This window comes from Tamandua tetradactyla, chromosome 9 (genome assembly GCF_023851605.1).
Source record: "Tamandua tetradactyla isolate mTamTet1 chromosome 9, mTamTet1.pri, whole genome shotgun sequence".
Classification (NCBI taxonomy): domain Eukaryota; kingdom Metazoa; phylum Chordata; class Mammalia; order Pilosa; family Myrmecophagidae; genus Tamandua; species Tamandua tetradactyla.
In genome coordinates this window covers 20,103,305-20,120,890 of record NC_135335.1, presented here as the reverse complement: position 1 = coordinate 20,120,890, position 17,586 = coordinate 20,103,305, and the positions used below count along the sequence as shown (strand labels likewise).

The following is a 17,586-nucleotide window of genomic DNA, read 5'->3' as shown; positions in this document are numbered from 1 at the left end:
AGTATGTGATGATATTGTGAGCCACTGATTGTACACCATGTATGGACTGTGTGTGTGTGTGTGTGTGTGTGTGTGAAGATTTCTCAATAAAAATATTTTAAAAGAAAAAAAAAGTGCCCACGAAGCATCTGCTGCGGACACAAAGACAGGTCAGAGGAGTTTCTTGCCCTCAAAAAGCTAGCAGTCTAATGGGGGTGGGGAGGGGAAGTGGTGAGTCAGCAGATAATTATAGGAAATCGTGACACCTGCCTAATGGGGTATGAGCGGAAGGTTGTACACAAGTTGGGGGTGTCTCCTGGGGCTCCCGGGCCTGAAGGAGAGGGCAGGAGCAAGGGATGGTTGGCAGAAGCACCCCATTCCCAAACTCACCCCGGGACGAGGGCTTCCCTCTCAGCTTGGGATATCCGCCCATGTTGGGAGCCCCGGGTCCCCCCTCCTCACCCCTCTCCGAAGAGCATGGGCCCGGGGAGCCGATGACAGCACACCTGAGTCAGCCCGCCGCCCACCCGCCCCTCAGCGTCTGTCTCCGCATCTTGTGATATTTCGCTCCCCGGGAGCCAGCCCCACTGCGCTCCGGAGGCAGCTCGGCAAACAAACCCAGCGACAGATTGTGCCGCGGCTCATTCCGGGGAAGGACGCCAAATCCCACCCTGCTACCCCCAACACTCCCTCCCCGCCGCCCCCTCCAAGCCCTCCGCACCACCACCCCGCTCCCCAGGCGCGGGCCCCGCCGGGGTGGGTCCTGGGGAAACGCTCGGGCACCTTCGGGCCTTCTGTAGATGGGAGGGGGACGGGAGCCCCAGAGACACCGCTGTCTGCTCCTACCCGAGCTAGAAAAGGAGGGGCGGGAGAGGAAATCTAGGCGTTTGGGAGCGGGTCTGGAACCTGCAGGGGGCGCCCGAGAGTCGAGGTGCAAGAGCGCCCGAACCTTGCAAAGAAAGGGGGGAGAAGAGGAGAGAGAGATACACCGGGACACATGCAGAAACGGAGGGACAGAGGGGACCAGACCCCCAAAGATTAGGAAAAAAAAGAGAGAGGGAGACATGCACAGAGAGAGAGAGAGAGTGAAAAAGACACCGAAAAAAAATAAACAGTGACAGACAGATGCATAGAGGGAGAAAGGGACCGCGAGAGACGAAGGGAGAAAGGAAGGGAGGGAGGGATGGAGAGAATTGGGAGACCATGAAATATGAATAAGAATGGAGGGACGTAGAAAATGAGAGAAATCTAGAGAGAAGAAAGGAAGAATGAGACTATGGAAGCGGCAGAGAATGAACGGGAAGAATGAGACAGGATTTACAAAGCGCCCGTTGTATGCCAGGCACTGTGCTGGACCCTGGCACAAATGGAAAGGAGGGGTCTGAGAGCGAGGCGGCGGGGCGGTGGCTCCCTTGCTTGGTAGTCTCCCAAGCTCCACGCTTCCGCGGGCAGAGCCGGGCTGCGTGCAGATGGCCCTGGCACCAGCCCTACGCGCCGCTCCAGAAGTCCCAACCCCGCCCGCGCCGCTTGGCGACCGTCCCCGAAGCGGTTGCCCCTCGGGCCCCGCGCCTTTCCGCGCCGAGGTGGCTCTCGAGGGCCGAAGGCTGGATACCCTGGGCCGGGTCGAGGCCAGAGTGAACGAGACTGCTGCCTTTGTACCGAGGCGGACAGATCTTGGGTCGGCGGAACGCGTCCACAAGGGGCGCAAAGGGTCCCTGTGAGACCAGAATCCACCGCTTTTCAGAGGGGGTAGAGCCCGCTCGCGTGAAGGCCCACCTGGGATTTCCAACCCGCTGGCGATGACACACCCTCTCTAGAACGCTTCCCGCACACACTGGCAAGTACACCCAAACTTGCGTCCGCTCGCAAATGCATTGAGGGGCGTCCACACACCCTTGCACATAAACCCTCTCCGCCCATCCCCAAGCTCGCGCGCACCGAATCCTTGCACAACTCCCTGTTTCCCACCAGCGCTGAGATGCAAGCTGACCGGCAATCAGCAGCTCCCCGTGGGCACACTCACGTGGCCCCCGCTCCCCTGGGCGCGTTAAATGTTGCATGCAAGCACTAGAGTCACACCTGCACACGCGTCCTTGAGCGCGCGCGCACGCTTATATGCACAGCACTTGCACTCACAACTCTTGCATATACTACTCTTGCAGTCACACGCACTCTGGGCTTGGGGGTTGAGAACGGAAGGGAAAAGGGAATCTTGGTTGGCCGGGAGCCCTCCGGTAATGTTGGGGGTGGGGGGAGGACACATTGGAGGTTTGGGCAAAGACGTCGGGGCGGGCGGGGGGGGAGGGGGCGGGCAGGGGAAATGGTAACCCAGGAGCCCATCTTCCTGGGAAAGTTGGGAGAGGGAAACCAGACAAGTCCACGAGGTTCTCTTCCATTACCATGACCCTCAAGAAGGGATTTCTCTAGAAGCGTGGCACTACGAAGATGATCTAAGACGGTCCCCCGGGGTTCCCCAAGGAAGGGAGGAGGCTGCAATGGTAGGGGGCGAGACTGCCACTCCCGCCTCCTAGTGGCTAAGAAAGGGTTAAGTCAGAAGCCAGGAAGCGAGGGAGGAGCCAGAGAGTGCGGGAAGGAGTGGGGGTGGTTGGGAAGAGCTTCCTCGCTGTCCCCACTCTCCCTCGGCGAGCGGCCGGAGCGCACGGACCCAAGGACTGACGGACTTGCCCCGCGGACCGCGCTGCTGTGGGACCCGGGCACCGGGTGTCGACCGCCAGCACCAGCCTTCCCCGCCCCCGCTGTGCCCCGCCCCGTCCCGTCGGGGCCCATGGCTCCTCCCGAACCCCGCAGCCCGGAGGGCGCAGGATAGAGGGCCGCGGCCCGGCCACACCGCCCGGGGACTCCCGGGCTTTCCCGGAGCCCCGCGGAGTCCCCGCCGTCCGTTTGGCGGGCTCAGGGAGCGAGTGGGAGCGCCCTCCCCCCCGCCGCCCCCTCCCCCGAGCGTCGAGACAAGATGCTGCCCGGTCTCCATCGCCTGCTGCAAGGTAGGCTCCCCGACAGGCCAGGGTGCGATGGGCGTCTCGGGGAGGGGAGCAGGGCGCTCCATCCCCCGGGGCGCGAAGGTGGGGCAGTGATGCGGGTGGGGCAGCCTGGGGAGGGGAGACCTTAGAGCTTCGGGCCCCGCCCCTGCCCGCCAGCTGGAGAGGGACGTCCAGCTCGGAACCTGCCCGGGAGCTCAGGACCCAGCGGGGTCGCGGGGGACAGGCGGACCGAGCTCGGAGCGGTCAGGGAGGCTCAGGTTCCGCTGTCCCGGCTCCAACTGCTCCGGGAGACGCAGAAGACTGAGGCCGGCTGGGGAAGCGCCGATTCAGCAACTCCTCGAGCCCGGTGCCTCAGCACTTTCCGTCACCTGGGAGGACAGGTGGCGTGGGTAGGGGGCCTTCAGAGAAGGTGGGGGTATAGAGAAGAATCCAAATGGCCCTCCTAGCAGGCCAGATGGAGGACGCTAGAAAGGGGATAGTCCCAGAGATTAACAGACAAGGGTGTGGGCCAGAAATTGGGGGTGGGGTGGGGGTTGGGACGGGGAAGTCAAAGATGGAGAAAGTGATTAGGGGAGCAGAGAGGGGAGAGGGAGATGGGGAAGAGGATGAGGAATAAAGATTGGGGGTGGGGAGGCATGCAGAGAAGTGGGATTGAGGTGAGGAAGGAGCAAGGAAAAGGGAGCACACCTTAGGACTGATGTGGGAGGAGGACCATGGACAAAGATCCACGATCCACGGGTGGGGCCAACAGGACAAAGAATCAGGGCTGGGACCCTGGGAGCTGGAATGGAAAAAAGGGGGTGGGAAGAAGAGAAACCCAGAAAGCAGAGACAGATGGGGATGGTGGCTGGAGAGGTGCTGGGACCAAAGGAAGAGGGTCAAGGATTGGGGTTAGGATTGGGGCCAGGGAGCTAGAGATGGGAGAGGCATAGGGGTATGGGTAGATCTGGCTGGAGGCTGAGAGAGGGAGTGGGAAAAAGGAATAGGGAGAGGGAATCTGCCCAAGGATAAGACAAAGAGGCTTCTGGTAATCACTTCCACGTGCAAAGCCCTCCATTCCCAAAGTGTTTGCCTATCACATGGTTTCTCTCAGGGAGTGGCTGGTGGGTCAGACCAGGGGCTTTGTGCTCAGGTCCTGGGAGCAACTGTGAGGGGGCGAGGGTGAGGACATGCAAGTGGGCTGGCAGCCTCATAAGGTGGGCACTCCGGCTGGTTCCGTGCTGCCATTTATATCTCTGGGCCTGTCGGATCCCGCCGCCGTCGCCACGGTGGCTGCTTATTTTGGGGTGTTACATTCTGTCGGAGTGAGAAGCTGTTTGCAGCAGCTCTAAACCTCCATCGCCCGCGTCAGTGCCTCCCCAGGCCCCTGCGTCACTGGCATCACCACCACCTCCGTCCGTGCCTTGGCTCCCACCTCCTCAGCCCCTACCCCCTCAGCATCTGCCCAACAGGCCCTGGTCTTTCCCTGAAGCAGCCTTTTGGACATCGAGTTGTTGCTTCTCCTCTGGGACCCTGTGCCACTCCTTCCAGAACCAGAGGCCTTAACCCCTTCAGCACCCTGGACAGGGCCCACTCGGGTGACCGGTCACCCTGCGTGTGGGGTGCCACTTGGCTTCTGCCCTCTACTCTGGGTTCATCTGCCTCCTCTTCAAGTCTCCTTCCTTGACAGAGATCTCTGGCCTAAAGGGTAGCTCCTGGGGGTGAGAACTTTGTTTCTGAGCCCTGGTAATCTAGGGTTTTGATAGCTCAGGGTCCTTAACTGTGGTCTCTCGGGGAATGGATACTCTTTGGGCCTGGGCCCTGCAGACATCTGGGATTAATTCCATGTTCTGACTTCTGACCGCTCCTTTCCCTGGTCAGTTCTGGCCATAAGTTCAGGACCCTGTGCATCTCTTCTTGACTTCCAAATAAATCGTCCCCTGGAACAGCTACAACCTGAAGCCGAGGAGAGGAGAGCCTCAGATGCAGGCTGGGACTCTTTCCTGCTTTGACCCTGAACAGACCCAGCAGCGTGGCTGGCCCAGCCCCATGCACCTGGGCTCGATTTCCACCCTTCCTTTACCTGAATGGAGGCATCTCTCACCCCAGGGGTGGTTTCCATGGATAGTTCAAGGTCTCCCAAAGAAAAGGCAGTAAATCCTTTATCACATGGACCTGATACCCCTTCCATCCAATCCGGGACTCCCCTTCTTCTAGCCACACGACCTAAAGCAAACGCATTATATTCCTTAACCTCTCCTCATCTGCAAATTGGGGCTGTAATTTTGATCTCACAGGCGGTCATATTATGTTACATTGTATTCTATGGGTAAGGATACTGATATAAAAATGGCACACAGTAGATGCTTAATAACAGATGGTTTCCTCCCTTCCGGGCTTGGTACTCCCTCCAACTCTGACCATCACCTGCCGGTTTTAGAAAAATAGGAAGACAAGGAAAGCAAGAGGATGGGGTGAGCAGAGGGGTGCAGGAGGAATTTAGAAAGGACTTCCTCCTGCCTGGAAAGTGGGGGGCTGAAATGAAGTTTCTGAGAAAGCTACTGAAGGCAGATTTCCAAGCCTGGGTCGGGAGGCCTGGGTTGCTCACCCAGAAACCAGTCTTTCCCCTTGCCAGCCCTCCATGGTGAAATGAGAGGTTTGTTCTTATCTCCCCTTCTTGCTTTGCCTTCCTGTGCATCTTGCCCCAGCCTCCCCCAAGAATTCAGAAAATGGGAGCTGTGGTCCTCAGGGAAAAAAAGACCAGGACTTGAAGGGAGGAGCAGTGATGGAGAGCCCTGGGGGGCACGAGTGGGGAGGGGACAGTAGCAAGAGGAAAAGGGTACCCAGGAGGGACAGTGCCCAAAGGGTGAAGGGCATGGCGGGGGGGGGGGGCGAGAAAAAGGCCCAGCTTGCCAGGCTATCCCCCCCGCTGTCCTTGCCTGGGAGCGCCGGAGCTGGGCCTGGGGGCAGAGAAACCCCGAGCCCCCCAGCTTCCCCTCCTCCTTGCCTCCAGTGAGAGCCGCAGCCTGAATTATGGATGAGGCTCCTTGGGTTACAGCTGCTCTGCAAGGCGGCGAGGGCCAGAAATGGCAACAGAGTCACCGTTACACAGCAGCTGCCATGGCAGGGCCCCCCAGCTCAGGACCCCCTCCCCAAATAGCCTACAGGGAGCACCATCCCTGGGCTGGGGGAGGTGGGCAGTGCTGGGAGACTGTTGGGACAAAAGGGAGGCAGAATAGGAGAGAGAGAGGATAGGAGCCACCTAATGTGGGCAAGTGGGGGACCAGGGGTCTGGGTAGGAGGGATGAGTGGGGGCCCTTGCCAGCCCTTGCCTCATCCTTGAGGCTGGAAAAGATCCAGAAGCCAGGGGAGTGGTCCCTGACTCTGGAGGCCTCTGGGATTGCGTCCTTTCCTCTGTCTCTCCTGGGATAGCAGGCAGCCCTGGGACCCCAAAGAAGGGCTCTGTCATGCTCCCAGGCAGGCTGACGGCCATCAGAGCTCACACTCTTTATCTTGTGGATAAAGGGTAGGATTAAGGGATCAGAGAAGGATTCAGCTTTCTCTGGTGTTAAGTCCTAGGGGAAGCAGAGCTCAGAGGGTGACAGGCAGGAAGGGAAGTGCCCTGACTGGGCATCAGGAGATTCCTTTCTGGTCCTTATCCTGCCACCCTTTGCTGTGTGACCTTGGGCAAAGTGCATGCCCTCTCTGGGCCCCAGGAGAACAAGATGTTGAACCAGATGAACCGGGAGGACCTGCCCAGCTCTGAAATCTCTCTGAGCCTTAGCCTCCAGCCATCACAAAACCGACCCAGGGTCAACCACCACAATCCCTCACCCCACCCCTGCCTGCTAGGGATGAGGGGTGAGAGACATGCTCCTCCACCCCACGTGGCCCTGGAAAACTGGGGAGGAGAAAGTAATCGTGAAACGCCGCACGGGGGAGGGGTGAGAAGGGCCGAGAAACGCGGAGGTGGTGTGAACGAATGGAACAGCAGCCGCTGTGTCACTGAGTATTACATCACACCCAGCCTACACACGCACGGGGCTCGGCACTCACACACGGGGAGCACAGCCAGCGCACGCTCGCACGCGCGGCGCCGGGAGGGGCCCGGGACACGCACGGTGGGCGTCCGGGCAGTGCCAGCAGCCAGGAACCCCACCTCCGTTGGGCGTGGTGGTGCCCCGCCCCGTGCCTCTGGGGTGTCCCCACGCGAGGAGGCCCCCAAAGTATCTATGGCATCACCCCCCACACTCGGGCCTGCGGATGCCATGTGCACACCTGGCTCACTCCCATATCCTAAATCACACACACAGGCACGCCTTCTCACACACACACACACACACACACGCGCGCGGCCACCTCAGCAGAGAGATATCACACACAAAACAGGCATGGAAGCATGTGCTATTCGCAGCCTCAGAGATTACTTCAAAACACCCAGGATTCAGCCTGACCCCACCCCGGCCTTGGACCACATGTCCTTGGGGTCAAGCACGGGGTCTCCCACTCCCCTGCCTTCTCAGGCCTAGCACATAGCCTGAGCAGAAGGTGCTAAGGCAGAAAACCCCAGGAGTCATCGGGAAATCAGGAGAAAGGGTAGAGGTCAAGCTTTAACTGCTGCAAAGAGGGCTGGAAGGTGGTGGGGGCTGGGGTGGGGGGAGGGGAGAGGTCCCCACACTCTGCTGCCAGGGCTCAGGAATACAGGGGCCAGGACTCCACTTTTTGAGCCCGGGTCCTTTTTAATGCTCTCCTAGGCCCCTACCTCTATATAAGAGGGTTGGCCCATATCTGACTCTCGAAAGTTATTTGGAAAAAAAAAAATATTTAAGTGACCTTGTATATAAAAAGAAAGCGGAGTATAAAAATGAAGATTCCAGGGTCGATGCGCAGGGATTCTAATACTGCACGGGCAGGGCCAAGGAAGCTACTTTCTTTCCAGGACCCCCAGCTCATTCTGTCGCAAGGGGTTGTGTTCCCACTTAGATCCACTGACCCTGATCTCCAAGGGCCCGTCCAGCCTGGAGAGGGTCCCTCTGGTTCCTCAAGGGTGAAAGCTGCAGAAATGTGAGGAATGAGGGCTCTGGTCACCCAGTGCAGCCGGATGGCCTTTTTGCAGGGGTTTTAGATTCACAAAGGGTCTCGAGTTCATCCCAGCAAGTGTGGGACGATTTTTACCCCAGGGACACTTGGCAATGTCTGGAGACCTTTCATTTCGTCACAACCAGGGGAAGATGCTGCTGGCATTCCAGTGGGGAGAGGCCAGGGAAAATGCTGCTACACACCCTACATAAGATTTCCCCCACCCCACCCCACCCCACCCCTCACCCCGGCCCCATACACACACGCACACAGCAAAGAACTATCCAGCCAAAATGTCAACGCCGAGTTTGAGAAAGCCTAACTGTTCATCTCTTTTGACATTATCTCCCAGCAAGTTCTAACACACCACAGTGGAAACAGCCAGGATTGAAAGATCATCGTTTGTCAAACTTTAAATGTAGCACGGTGCTTTTTTATGGTGTCCTCAGGGAATGTCCTTTATTTTTAAACATACATGCCAGCAGCCTCAAAAAGTGGAAGAAGGGCGGGCCACGGTGGCTCAGCAGGCAAGAATGCTCGCCTGCCATGCCAGAGGACCCGGGTTCGATTCCCGGTGCGTGCCCATGTTAAAAAAAAGGGGGGGGGGGAAGGGGCCGGGGCCTCTCCCGCCGCTGCGGTTTCCCCCAGGATCCCACCCCACCCCAACGGGTGAAACACAGAGCCCTAGAGCTGGGGGTGCGGGGGTCCTCAAGCGAGTGGGCGGGTCCCTGCGCTGGCCCAGCCCCCAGCGCGGCCTCTCCCTCCACCCCTCCCCACAGGTCCCGCCTCGGCGTGCCTCCTGCTGCTGCTCCTGGCCCTGCCGCCGGTGGCCCCCAGCTGCCCCATGCTCTGTACCTGCTACTCGACCCCGCCCACCGTGAGCTGCCAGGCCAACAACTTCTCCTCGGTGCCGCTGTCCCTGCCGCCCAGCACGCAGCGACTCTTCCTGCAGAACAACCTCATCCGCGCGCTGCGCCCGGGCACGTTCGGGCCCAACCTGCTCACCCTCTGGCTGTTCTCCAACAACCTCTCCACCATCTACCCGGGCACCTTCCGCCACCTGCAGGCGCTGGAGGAGCTGGACCTTGGCGACAACCGGCATCTGCGCTCTCTGGAGCCCGACACCTTCCGGGGCCTGGAGCGGCTGCAGTCGCTGCATCTGTACCGCTGCCAGCTCAGCAGCCTGCCGGGCAACATCTTCCGCGGCCTGGTCAGCCTGCAGTACCTCTACCTCCAGGAGAACAGCCTGCTCCACCTACAGGTGAGCCTGCCCGGGACCCCAACCAAACCCCCATACCCCCAGGCCTCTCCCTGCTTTCCTCCCTCTCCTCCAGCGTGCCCTGAAGGACACTTCTCTCTCTCTCCCCAGGCATTCCTTCTCACCATCTCTCTGTTTCTCTGTCCCCTTCTCTAAGTTTCTGACCCTCTCACTTTTCCCAGGTTTCTTCTTTCCTTGGTCTCTCTTGTCTCTCTGCCCCTGTTTGGGTTCCTCTCTGCCTCTTTCATACTCCCCCAAACCCCCATCTGTCTCCCTTTGCCTCTGTCCGTCTGTCTATCCCATTCGGTCCCTCTCTACCTCTCTCACTGACTTGCCTCCCCCATCTGTCTCTCTCCTCTTCTGTCTGTCTCCCTTCACACACCCACTCCACACACACCCCCATGTCTGTCTGGGTGTATGTATGTGTCTCTTTCTATGATTTCTCCTTTCCCCCTTGTTTACCTCTGGGGGATGCTGTCTTTCTCCAGACACTCAGCCCACAGGCCCTTGGGGCTGCTTTCTCACTCAACCCCCCCAAATCTTTCCACATCAGGGGAAAGTGAGACCAGAAGGCAACAATGCAGGAGCAGGGGACCCATACTCACTGGGTAATGGACAAGGGGAAACCCTATCCTTTCTAGATTCCTATCCCCTAAATCTGTCATCTCCATGCAAGGGGAAAAGAAAGAAAAAAAAAAAAGGTAACCCTGTTAAGCCGGTAGAAAAGGACGCTCGAAAAAAAACAGAAGGAATAATAGTAATTGTTATTTATTGTTATTATTATTGATTTAATTATTCTTTATTGTTGTTGCGATGCTGACTGCTTCATAGTCAAATCCTCCTGTTCCATTTCCCCAGGAAACAATAACACACCTTCCAAACCACTCTGGGAAAAAAAATCTTCCAGTGGCTACGCGGGTCTCTGGCTGGGAGGGAAAGAGGGTATCCAAATTCCCCCAGTTCCTCACGTAAACCTGGAAGGTGCCTCCTCTTCCTCACCTGGGGCTGGTGCCTGACCAGCACCAACCTGCTGGTTGGGCAGTCAGGTGGGTGATGATGGTGGTCTTTGTACTAACAATAGCATTAATAATTTCCTGAGCACCCACTATGTGCTGGGTTCTGAGAATACAAGAGTGAATGCTCTTCATAGAGCCAGCATTCTAGTGCAGAAACAGGAAGTAAAGTGTGTAGCAGGTTGGAAAAATAGATCGTACATTATTATTGTGTAAATAATCATAATAATAGCAGGCGCAGCCACTTAGTGGACACACTAGGTGCTTTACAGCTATCAACTCTGTCATTTACAATTTTTTTTAACCTCCCTGGGCCTCAGTTTTCCCAGCTGTAAAATGGGGGGAGGTAGGGAGTGCCAGTGTAGAATTCTCACCTGCCATGTTGGAGACCCAGGTTTAATTCCGGGTCCACGCCCTCCCCCCCCCCCCACCCCCCAAAAAACACAACTTTTTCAACAAATGGTTGAAAAAGGACAGTCACATGGAAAAAGAATGAAATGTGACCCCTACCATACAGCATACAAAAAAAAAATGGGGGGAAGTAGTAACAGCATCCATCTCATAGGGATTTTACAAGGATTAAATGTGTGGAATTATTTGGAAAGCACTTAGACTAGTGCTTGGCACACAAGAAGCACTGTAGCAATGTTTGTTAAAATGCTACTTAAAACCAGCCAACCGAGCTCATTTAACACTTGCCTTGGTGCAGCGGCCCGCCTCGGACCCTATACCTGAGAATTACACTGAAGCCCCCTGGGTTGGGGGGGGTCCCAGGACACTCTGTTTTCTTTTCTTCCTAAATTTGCCTAGCACTCCTCAGTTTAACAAAGGACAGACGTCCACCTGGTCTCATTGCCACAGTCTTGTCAGGAGATTGTTTCCACCTTCTTCTTTTGGATGGGGAAACTGAGGCCAGGGGCCCTGAAAACCGTGTACAGATACAGTGGCCTCTAAACATAACAGTCTCTGACCATTGTCTGTGCACTTCTCATGATGTTGAGCCTCAGAACAACTTGTCAGGACAGTTATCCCCATTTGACACGAGAGGAAATGGAAGTTACGAGAGGCCTGGGAACTTGCCTGAGGCCACACAGCTGGGAAAAGCTGGTGCTGGAGCCTGCCTGGTCTGAGCGCATTCCAGGACATTTTCATCCCTGGAAACTCGCCATTTCAGGGTCTATCTGGGCGGTGCAGGGGGTGGTACCCGGAGGTACAGCAGAGGGGACCTGCTTTTTAGAGCATCCACCTTGGAGTCTGCCAGACCAGTGCTGGCGCCTATAGGATTTCAGACAAATTACCTGATCTCGCTCCCTCTCCATTTCCTCATGTGTAAAATGCTAATAATAAGAATACGTAATAATAATACTTATCTAAGAAGTTTTGTAAGGTTGAAACTATAAGGCATTTATTTAGCACAGGGCTGCACTCCCTATAGCTGGGTGCTAGGATTATTAGAACTAGTGCTACTACTGGGACCCTAACCTCCTTATCAGTAGATAATAGTTGTGCAAGAAGAAAGAACTTGGAGTCAGAGCGCCCATCCTGCTATTTTCTGATGGATTTAACTTTAGGCAGGTTGCATTCTCTTGCTGAACCTCAGTTTCCTCAACTCTAAACTGGGAATAATAAAAATAATACCTTCTTTCAAAGGAGGGCTGTAAAAAATCAATGAGTACATATATATAAAGCATCTAGTTCAGAGCTGAATCACTCATGATTTGCATGATGCAACCCTCCATTGACTCCCACGCCATGGACAGCAGACAGGACCTGGGTTCAGGGCAGACCTGGGCAGAGTAAACCTCAGATGGACGGTGGGGTCTTCTGAAATGGGAAGTGGTTACTCCAGGCACCCCTGGCGTGCACGGCCCAGGGCATCATGGGAAGGAAGCATCTTCACACCTGGCCCTTTATATGGGGGAGTGAAAGAGACAACCTCTGCCTGTGAACTGCCTGGCGGAACTAGGCTGGGAGATGCCACAGGCAGGTGCGGAAACATGTGGGCTGGGGTGAGAGCCACAGGGTGTAGGTGTGACCCAAGATGGAGCCAGGCCTGCTCCGAGAAGGGAGCTCTGGAAGAAGCTTTTCAGGACACGGCAGGGAGAAGCGGAAATGGGGTGGAGCGGGGGCTCTCCCTGGCTCTCTGCTATAGGCTAGGCACTGTGCCACATGAGTTCATTCCATAGCAGGCATTTATTGAGCACCTATAACGTGTAAGACAGTGTTTCATTCAGATTGGCCAAAATAGTGTCCCTGACGCCATGGAGTGTACTTGAGTGAAGCCAGATGATAAAGACACCCATTCTCCCTGTTGATTATTACAGCAGCCTGCCTGGTGTTTAAGAGTAGGCTTTGGGCGGGCCACAGTGGTTCAGCAGGCAGAGTTCTTGCCTGGCATGCCAGAGACCCTGGTTCAATGCCCAGTGCCTGCCCATGCGAGAAAAAAAGAGTAGGCTTTGCACTCACACAGACCTAAGTTTGAATCTCAGCCCTACTTCCGATCTGCTGTGTGACCTTGGGCAAGTTACTTAACTACTCTGAGCCTCAATAGAGCCACCTGTAAAATAGAGATAATGACCTGTACTTCTGGGGTTGATTGTGAAGTTTAAAGGAAATATTGCTTGAAACCCAGTTTACAGTAGCTATTACTTCCTTCCATGAAACGGTGGAAGACACTAAGGCTCTGCAAAGTTAAGAAACCAACCCAAGGTCAGGAGGTTAGTAAGGAGTCCAGCCTATAATTGACCCGGCTCTATATTGACTTCAATGGTGTTGTGCAGAGCTCTGCCTCTCAAGTTCATATTCCCATTCCATTGCATGGGCTGTTGAACTCTGAGGCAAGTTACTTGACTTCTCTGAGCCTCCCTCTCCTAATCTCGGAAATGGGGATAATAATATTACCCACCTCATAAGGCTATGGTGATTTAGTTAGTACTTGGGACCTGTATGCAGCACAGAGGTTGGCACCTAGTAAGATCTCAGGAAGTCAGTTGCTCAATGATGCTGATGCCAGTGAGGACAATGACACCCGGCATAGATTGGTGAGCTTTGAGAGCAGGGGTGGCCTGGCACATAGTAGACTCTCGGTACAGCTTTGTTGAATGAATTAGGTACATTCCAGGACTCACCGACTCATAAATATCAGATGAGGATGGGATTTTAAAGATAACTATTCCAAGTCCCTTTTTTCACAGATGAAAAACACTGAAGCCCAGAGAGGTGCACGGAGCTGCCCAAGGTCACACAGCCCAGCAGCTAATTTGATTTGTGCCTGCGCCAGGAGCTGGGAGGTTGGAGGGAGGCAAGGTTAAGAACAGGATGCTGTCTGGGGAAGGGTGAGGGGTAGGGAGCAGGGATTCTGCATTGAGATTCCAAATGGATGCAGAGAGCTGTGAACTGGCCGGGGGAGGTGAGGGAAATGTGGTTTTCGAAATGGAAGAGGATGACTTTAGCAGAAGCTCTCAGTCCAGAGAGAGGGGAGATAGGGAGAGGGGGGAGGGCCAGGGCTGTGAAAGTCAAGAGCTTATTAATGCACAGAGAACGGGTTTTAACGGTGGAGAGAGAAAGGACCAGATTTGCAAGATGCAGCACAGGAAGTAGCAGCCCTGGCACGAGCTTGGAGGGGATGGGAGTTGGCTGGAATGGACCCTAAGTCTGAGGCTCAGATTGGGGAGAGTCAGGACCCTCGGAGAGAACAAAAGGAGAGGAGAAGAGGTTGGAAGCAAGGAATTCTGTGGCCTGCAGATTACAGATGTGGGTCAAAGGTGCCTGAATTCCCTAGGTGTTCAGACCTTTGCTGACATCCTGAAGTCCCCAAAATGCAAATTACCCTGCCCCATATTGATCCTCTGACCCCGTATCTCTGGGTGTGTCCTCCTCTTATTGACACGCCATAAAAAAGAGAAATCCTGATTGGGTGTCTGAGTGGAAGGGATTCAGAGCCCAGTCCCTACATAGGTTGGAAGGTGAGAAGAGAAGGACCGGGTCCCCAGGCCCAGTTAGTCCAGGCTTGGGACAGAGAGGTGCAGGGAGTCAGCTGGAGCCCTGAGTCCTCGGGAATCGGGGTGGTGGCAGTAGGGGGCGGAGAACGCTGGTGTCAGAGGCAGCTGAGAAGGTTGAGGGGGACGGATCTCAATGTGGCCAAGAGGAGGGCGCTTGGCAGACTCAATTCCTGGAGCAGAGAGGGCGGAAGCCAGATGGGAGGGGGCGAGAACACGCAGGAGCACAGGAAGGTGGAGGCTGGGGGTGTGGGCTGGGAGTCAACGTCCTCCCCCCACCTGAGAGCCTCCAACCAGACTCCGCAGGAGGCGGGGAGGGGAGGATCTTCCCAGGAAAACAGGATCCCAGGCCGAGCTGGCGGGACCATAGAGGGTCCCTGAGAACCAGACCTTCTGGGCCCTGCTGACCACAGCGGTGTCCTGCATGAGGAGAGCATCTCAGGGTTGTGGCCTCTGAGACCTGGGGTGCTGGTCCCCTCTCTAGCAAGCCCTTTACCTCTCTGGGTCTCAGTGCTCTCTTCTGTGAAAAATGGTGGGTCCCTATGCACTAGCTCCTAAGTCTGGCTGATCATTGGAATACCTTGGTAAACCGGTTAAAATGCAGAGTTTGGGTCTCCCCCTACCCCAGTACACCCCACCCCCCACCCCACATCAACTCTGAACCACAGCTCCAGTGAAATTCCGGCACTGACATGGGACACCCCTCTAAGATGGGGGGTGGGGAGATGGAGTGATATACAGTGGCAGCTCTGCAGCATCCTTCTCCTGCCTTGCTGCCTCTGGGATTGGAGCAGATACTGGGTCCCCTTTATAACTCAGCTCATTAGCAGAACCTTTGGTCCCAGGGTACTTCTCTGAGAGAAAAAGGGCTGAGACCTAATGCTAACTGCACCCCTATTGTTATAATAAGTAGCATGTCTTGTTAGCCAACCATATGCCCTCTGTATACTGTACCTGGCTCCCTATGGCACAGTCTTATCTAACCCTCATTCAGCCTGCTGAGGATGAGATACTGTTATCCCAGTTATGCAAACTGAGGAAACCACAGCTTGACTAGGTTAAATAACTGCTGAAAGTAACACAACTAAGAAGAGAGCAAGCTGGCTCTGAACCTGGAGCTCATGCTACTGAGCCTGTGGGCTTAGCCACTGAGCTCACTCTTGTGTGCTAGGCTCTGTGCTCAGTGCCTCACCCGTGGCATGTATGTTCCTTATCTTAGTTCTCAGAACAAATCCTTGAGGAAGATACCCTCCCCATTTCAAAGACGAGTAAGCAGGTGCAGGGAGGCCACCTGGCCTGGCTGAGTCAGCAAGCATGGCTAGGTCACATAGAAACCTTATTATAAGCACTCTTAAACGTATTGCTTCATTTATTGTACATTTTACAGATGAGGAAACTGAGTCACAGAGCTACTGAGCACTCTGCCTAACACAGTTAATGACAGATCCGGGATGTGAAACCAGGAAATCTGGTTCTCCAGTCTGCATGATTAACAGAGCCGCTGGTTCTCAGAGTGTAGCCCGCTGAGCAGCAGCATTACCTGGGAACTTGGAAAGAGATGCAGATTCTCGGGCCTAACCCCATTCATGGGAAACTCTGAGGGTGGGGCCCAGCAATCTAGGTTTTCAACAATCCCTCCCGGGGGATTCTGATGCATGCTAAAATTTGGGACCACTGATTTCAACCACACTGCAACTAGGTAGAAGGGGCAGGATTCGAACCCAAGACTCTGAATCGAAAAGTCAAACCCTTTTCTCCCGGCCCCAGTGCTTCCCCTCCCTTTCCTGATCCCAGAACCCCACACCCACCCCCACGCCCCTGGAGGAGCCCTACTCTGCCTCAGGACCACTCTCTTCTCGCCCCCACCCCTTTACCCCCCACCCCTCCCCAGGATGACCTGTTCGCGGACCTGGCCAACCTGAGCCATCTTTTCCTCCACGGGAACCGCCTGCGGCTGCTCACAGAGCACGTGTTCCGCGGCCTGGGCAGCCTGGATCGGCTGCTGCTGCATGGGAACCGGCTGCAGGGCGTGCACCGCGCGGCCTTCCGCGGCCTCAGCCGCCTCACCATCCTCTACCTGTTCAACAACAGCCTGGCCTCGCTGCCGGGCGAGGCGCTCGCCGACCTGCCGGCGCTCGAGTTCCTGCGGCTCAACGCCAACCCCTGGGCGTGCGACTGCCGCGCGCGGCCGCTCTGGGCCTGGTTCCAGCGCGCGCGCGTCTCCAGCTCCGACGTGACCTGCGCCACCCCGCCGGAGCGCCAGGGCCGCGACCTGCGCGCCCTCCGCGAGGCCGACTTCCAGACCTGCCCGCCCGCCGCCCCCACGCGGCCCGGCAGCCGCGCCCGCGGCAACAGCTCCTCCAACCACCTGTACGGGGTGGCCGAGGCCGGCGCGCCCCCCGCCGACCCCTCCACCCTCTACCGAGACCTGCCCGCCGAAGACCCGCGGGGGCGCCAGGGCGGGGACGCGCCCACGGAGGACGATTACTGGGGGGGCTACGGGGACGAGGACCGGCGCGGGGAGCAGACGTGCCCCGGCGCTGCCTGCCAGGCGCCCCCGGACTCGCGCGGCCCGGCGCTCTCCGCCCGGCTCCCCACCCCTCTGCTTTGCCTCCTCTTCCTGGCGCCCCATCACCTCTGACTGCGGTGCTGAGACTAAAGCGGCCGGTGGGGAGTGCCACCCCCACCCCCACCCCTACCCCGGAGCTGCGGCTCTGGCCCCAGTTCCCGCCTCCAGCCCTGCTGCCTTCCTTTCTGTTCCCAGTTCCCCTTCTCCCGTGGGACCAGACCACCTCTCCCTGCCTCTTGGGCTGCCCTGACCTATTGCGGTCCGGGAAAGGCGTATCTGGTGGCTCCCTGGATTCTGTTCTCCCCGACTCTGGCCATCAATTCCTCCCCATCCCAAGGCTGGGGTGCCCCCCCCCCACCTCTCCCAGCAGCTGCTGACCTCCTGTCTCCTGGCCTTCCGTGGGCTGAGAGGGGCTTTTGCCTGCAGACCACCTTCCACCAGCGGAGCCCTTGGAAGCTCGGCCAAGGAAGGGAGCACGGTCCCATGAGCCCTTGGGGGGAAGCCTCAGTCAGGACCAGGCTGGCTTAAGGCTCCTGCTCATCCTAGTCCCCCTCGGCCTCCTGACACTGGAGGAGTACTTTTCTCCTAAGTCTACCCTGGACACTTTTTAGGGCCCTGGGAAGGGACTTTCCTCTCCACCAGTGGCTCCTGTGCAGTGAAGATCAAAAATTGTTTGGGAAAAAAAAATTTATTAAAAAATTCTATTATTTTA

General features: G+C 56.6%; 1 protein-coding gene across 1 annotated transcript; it reads left to right on the top strand.

Annotated features, from left to right (window-relative positions):
* Positions 1-2,950: 2,950 nt before the first annotated feature.
* Positions 2,951-17,586, top strand: RTN4RL2 (reticulon 4 receptor like 2). The gene is made up of 3 exons (XM_077115037.1): positions 2,951-2,981; positions 8,816-9,297; positions 16,197-17,586. Exons 1-3 carry the CDS (start codon positions 2,951-2,953, stop codon positions 16,944-16,946), a joined length of 1,263 nt encoding a protein of 420 aa, XP_076971152.1. The 3' UTR covers positions 16,947-17,586.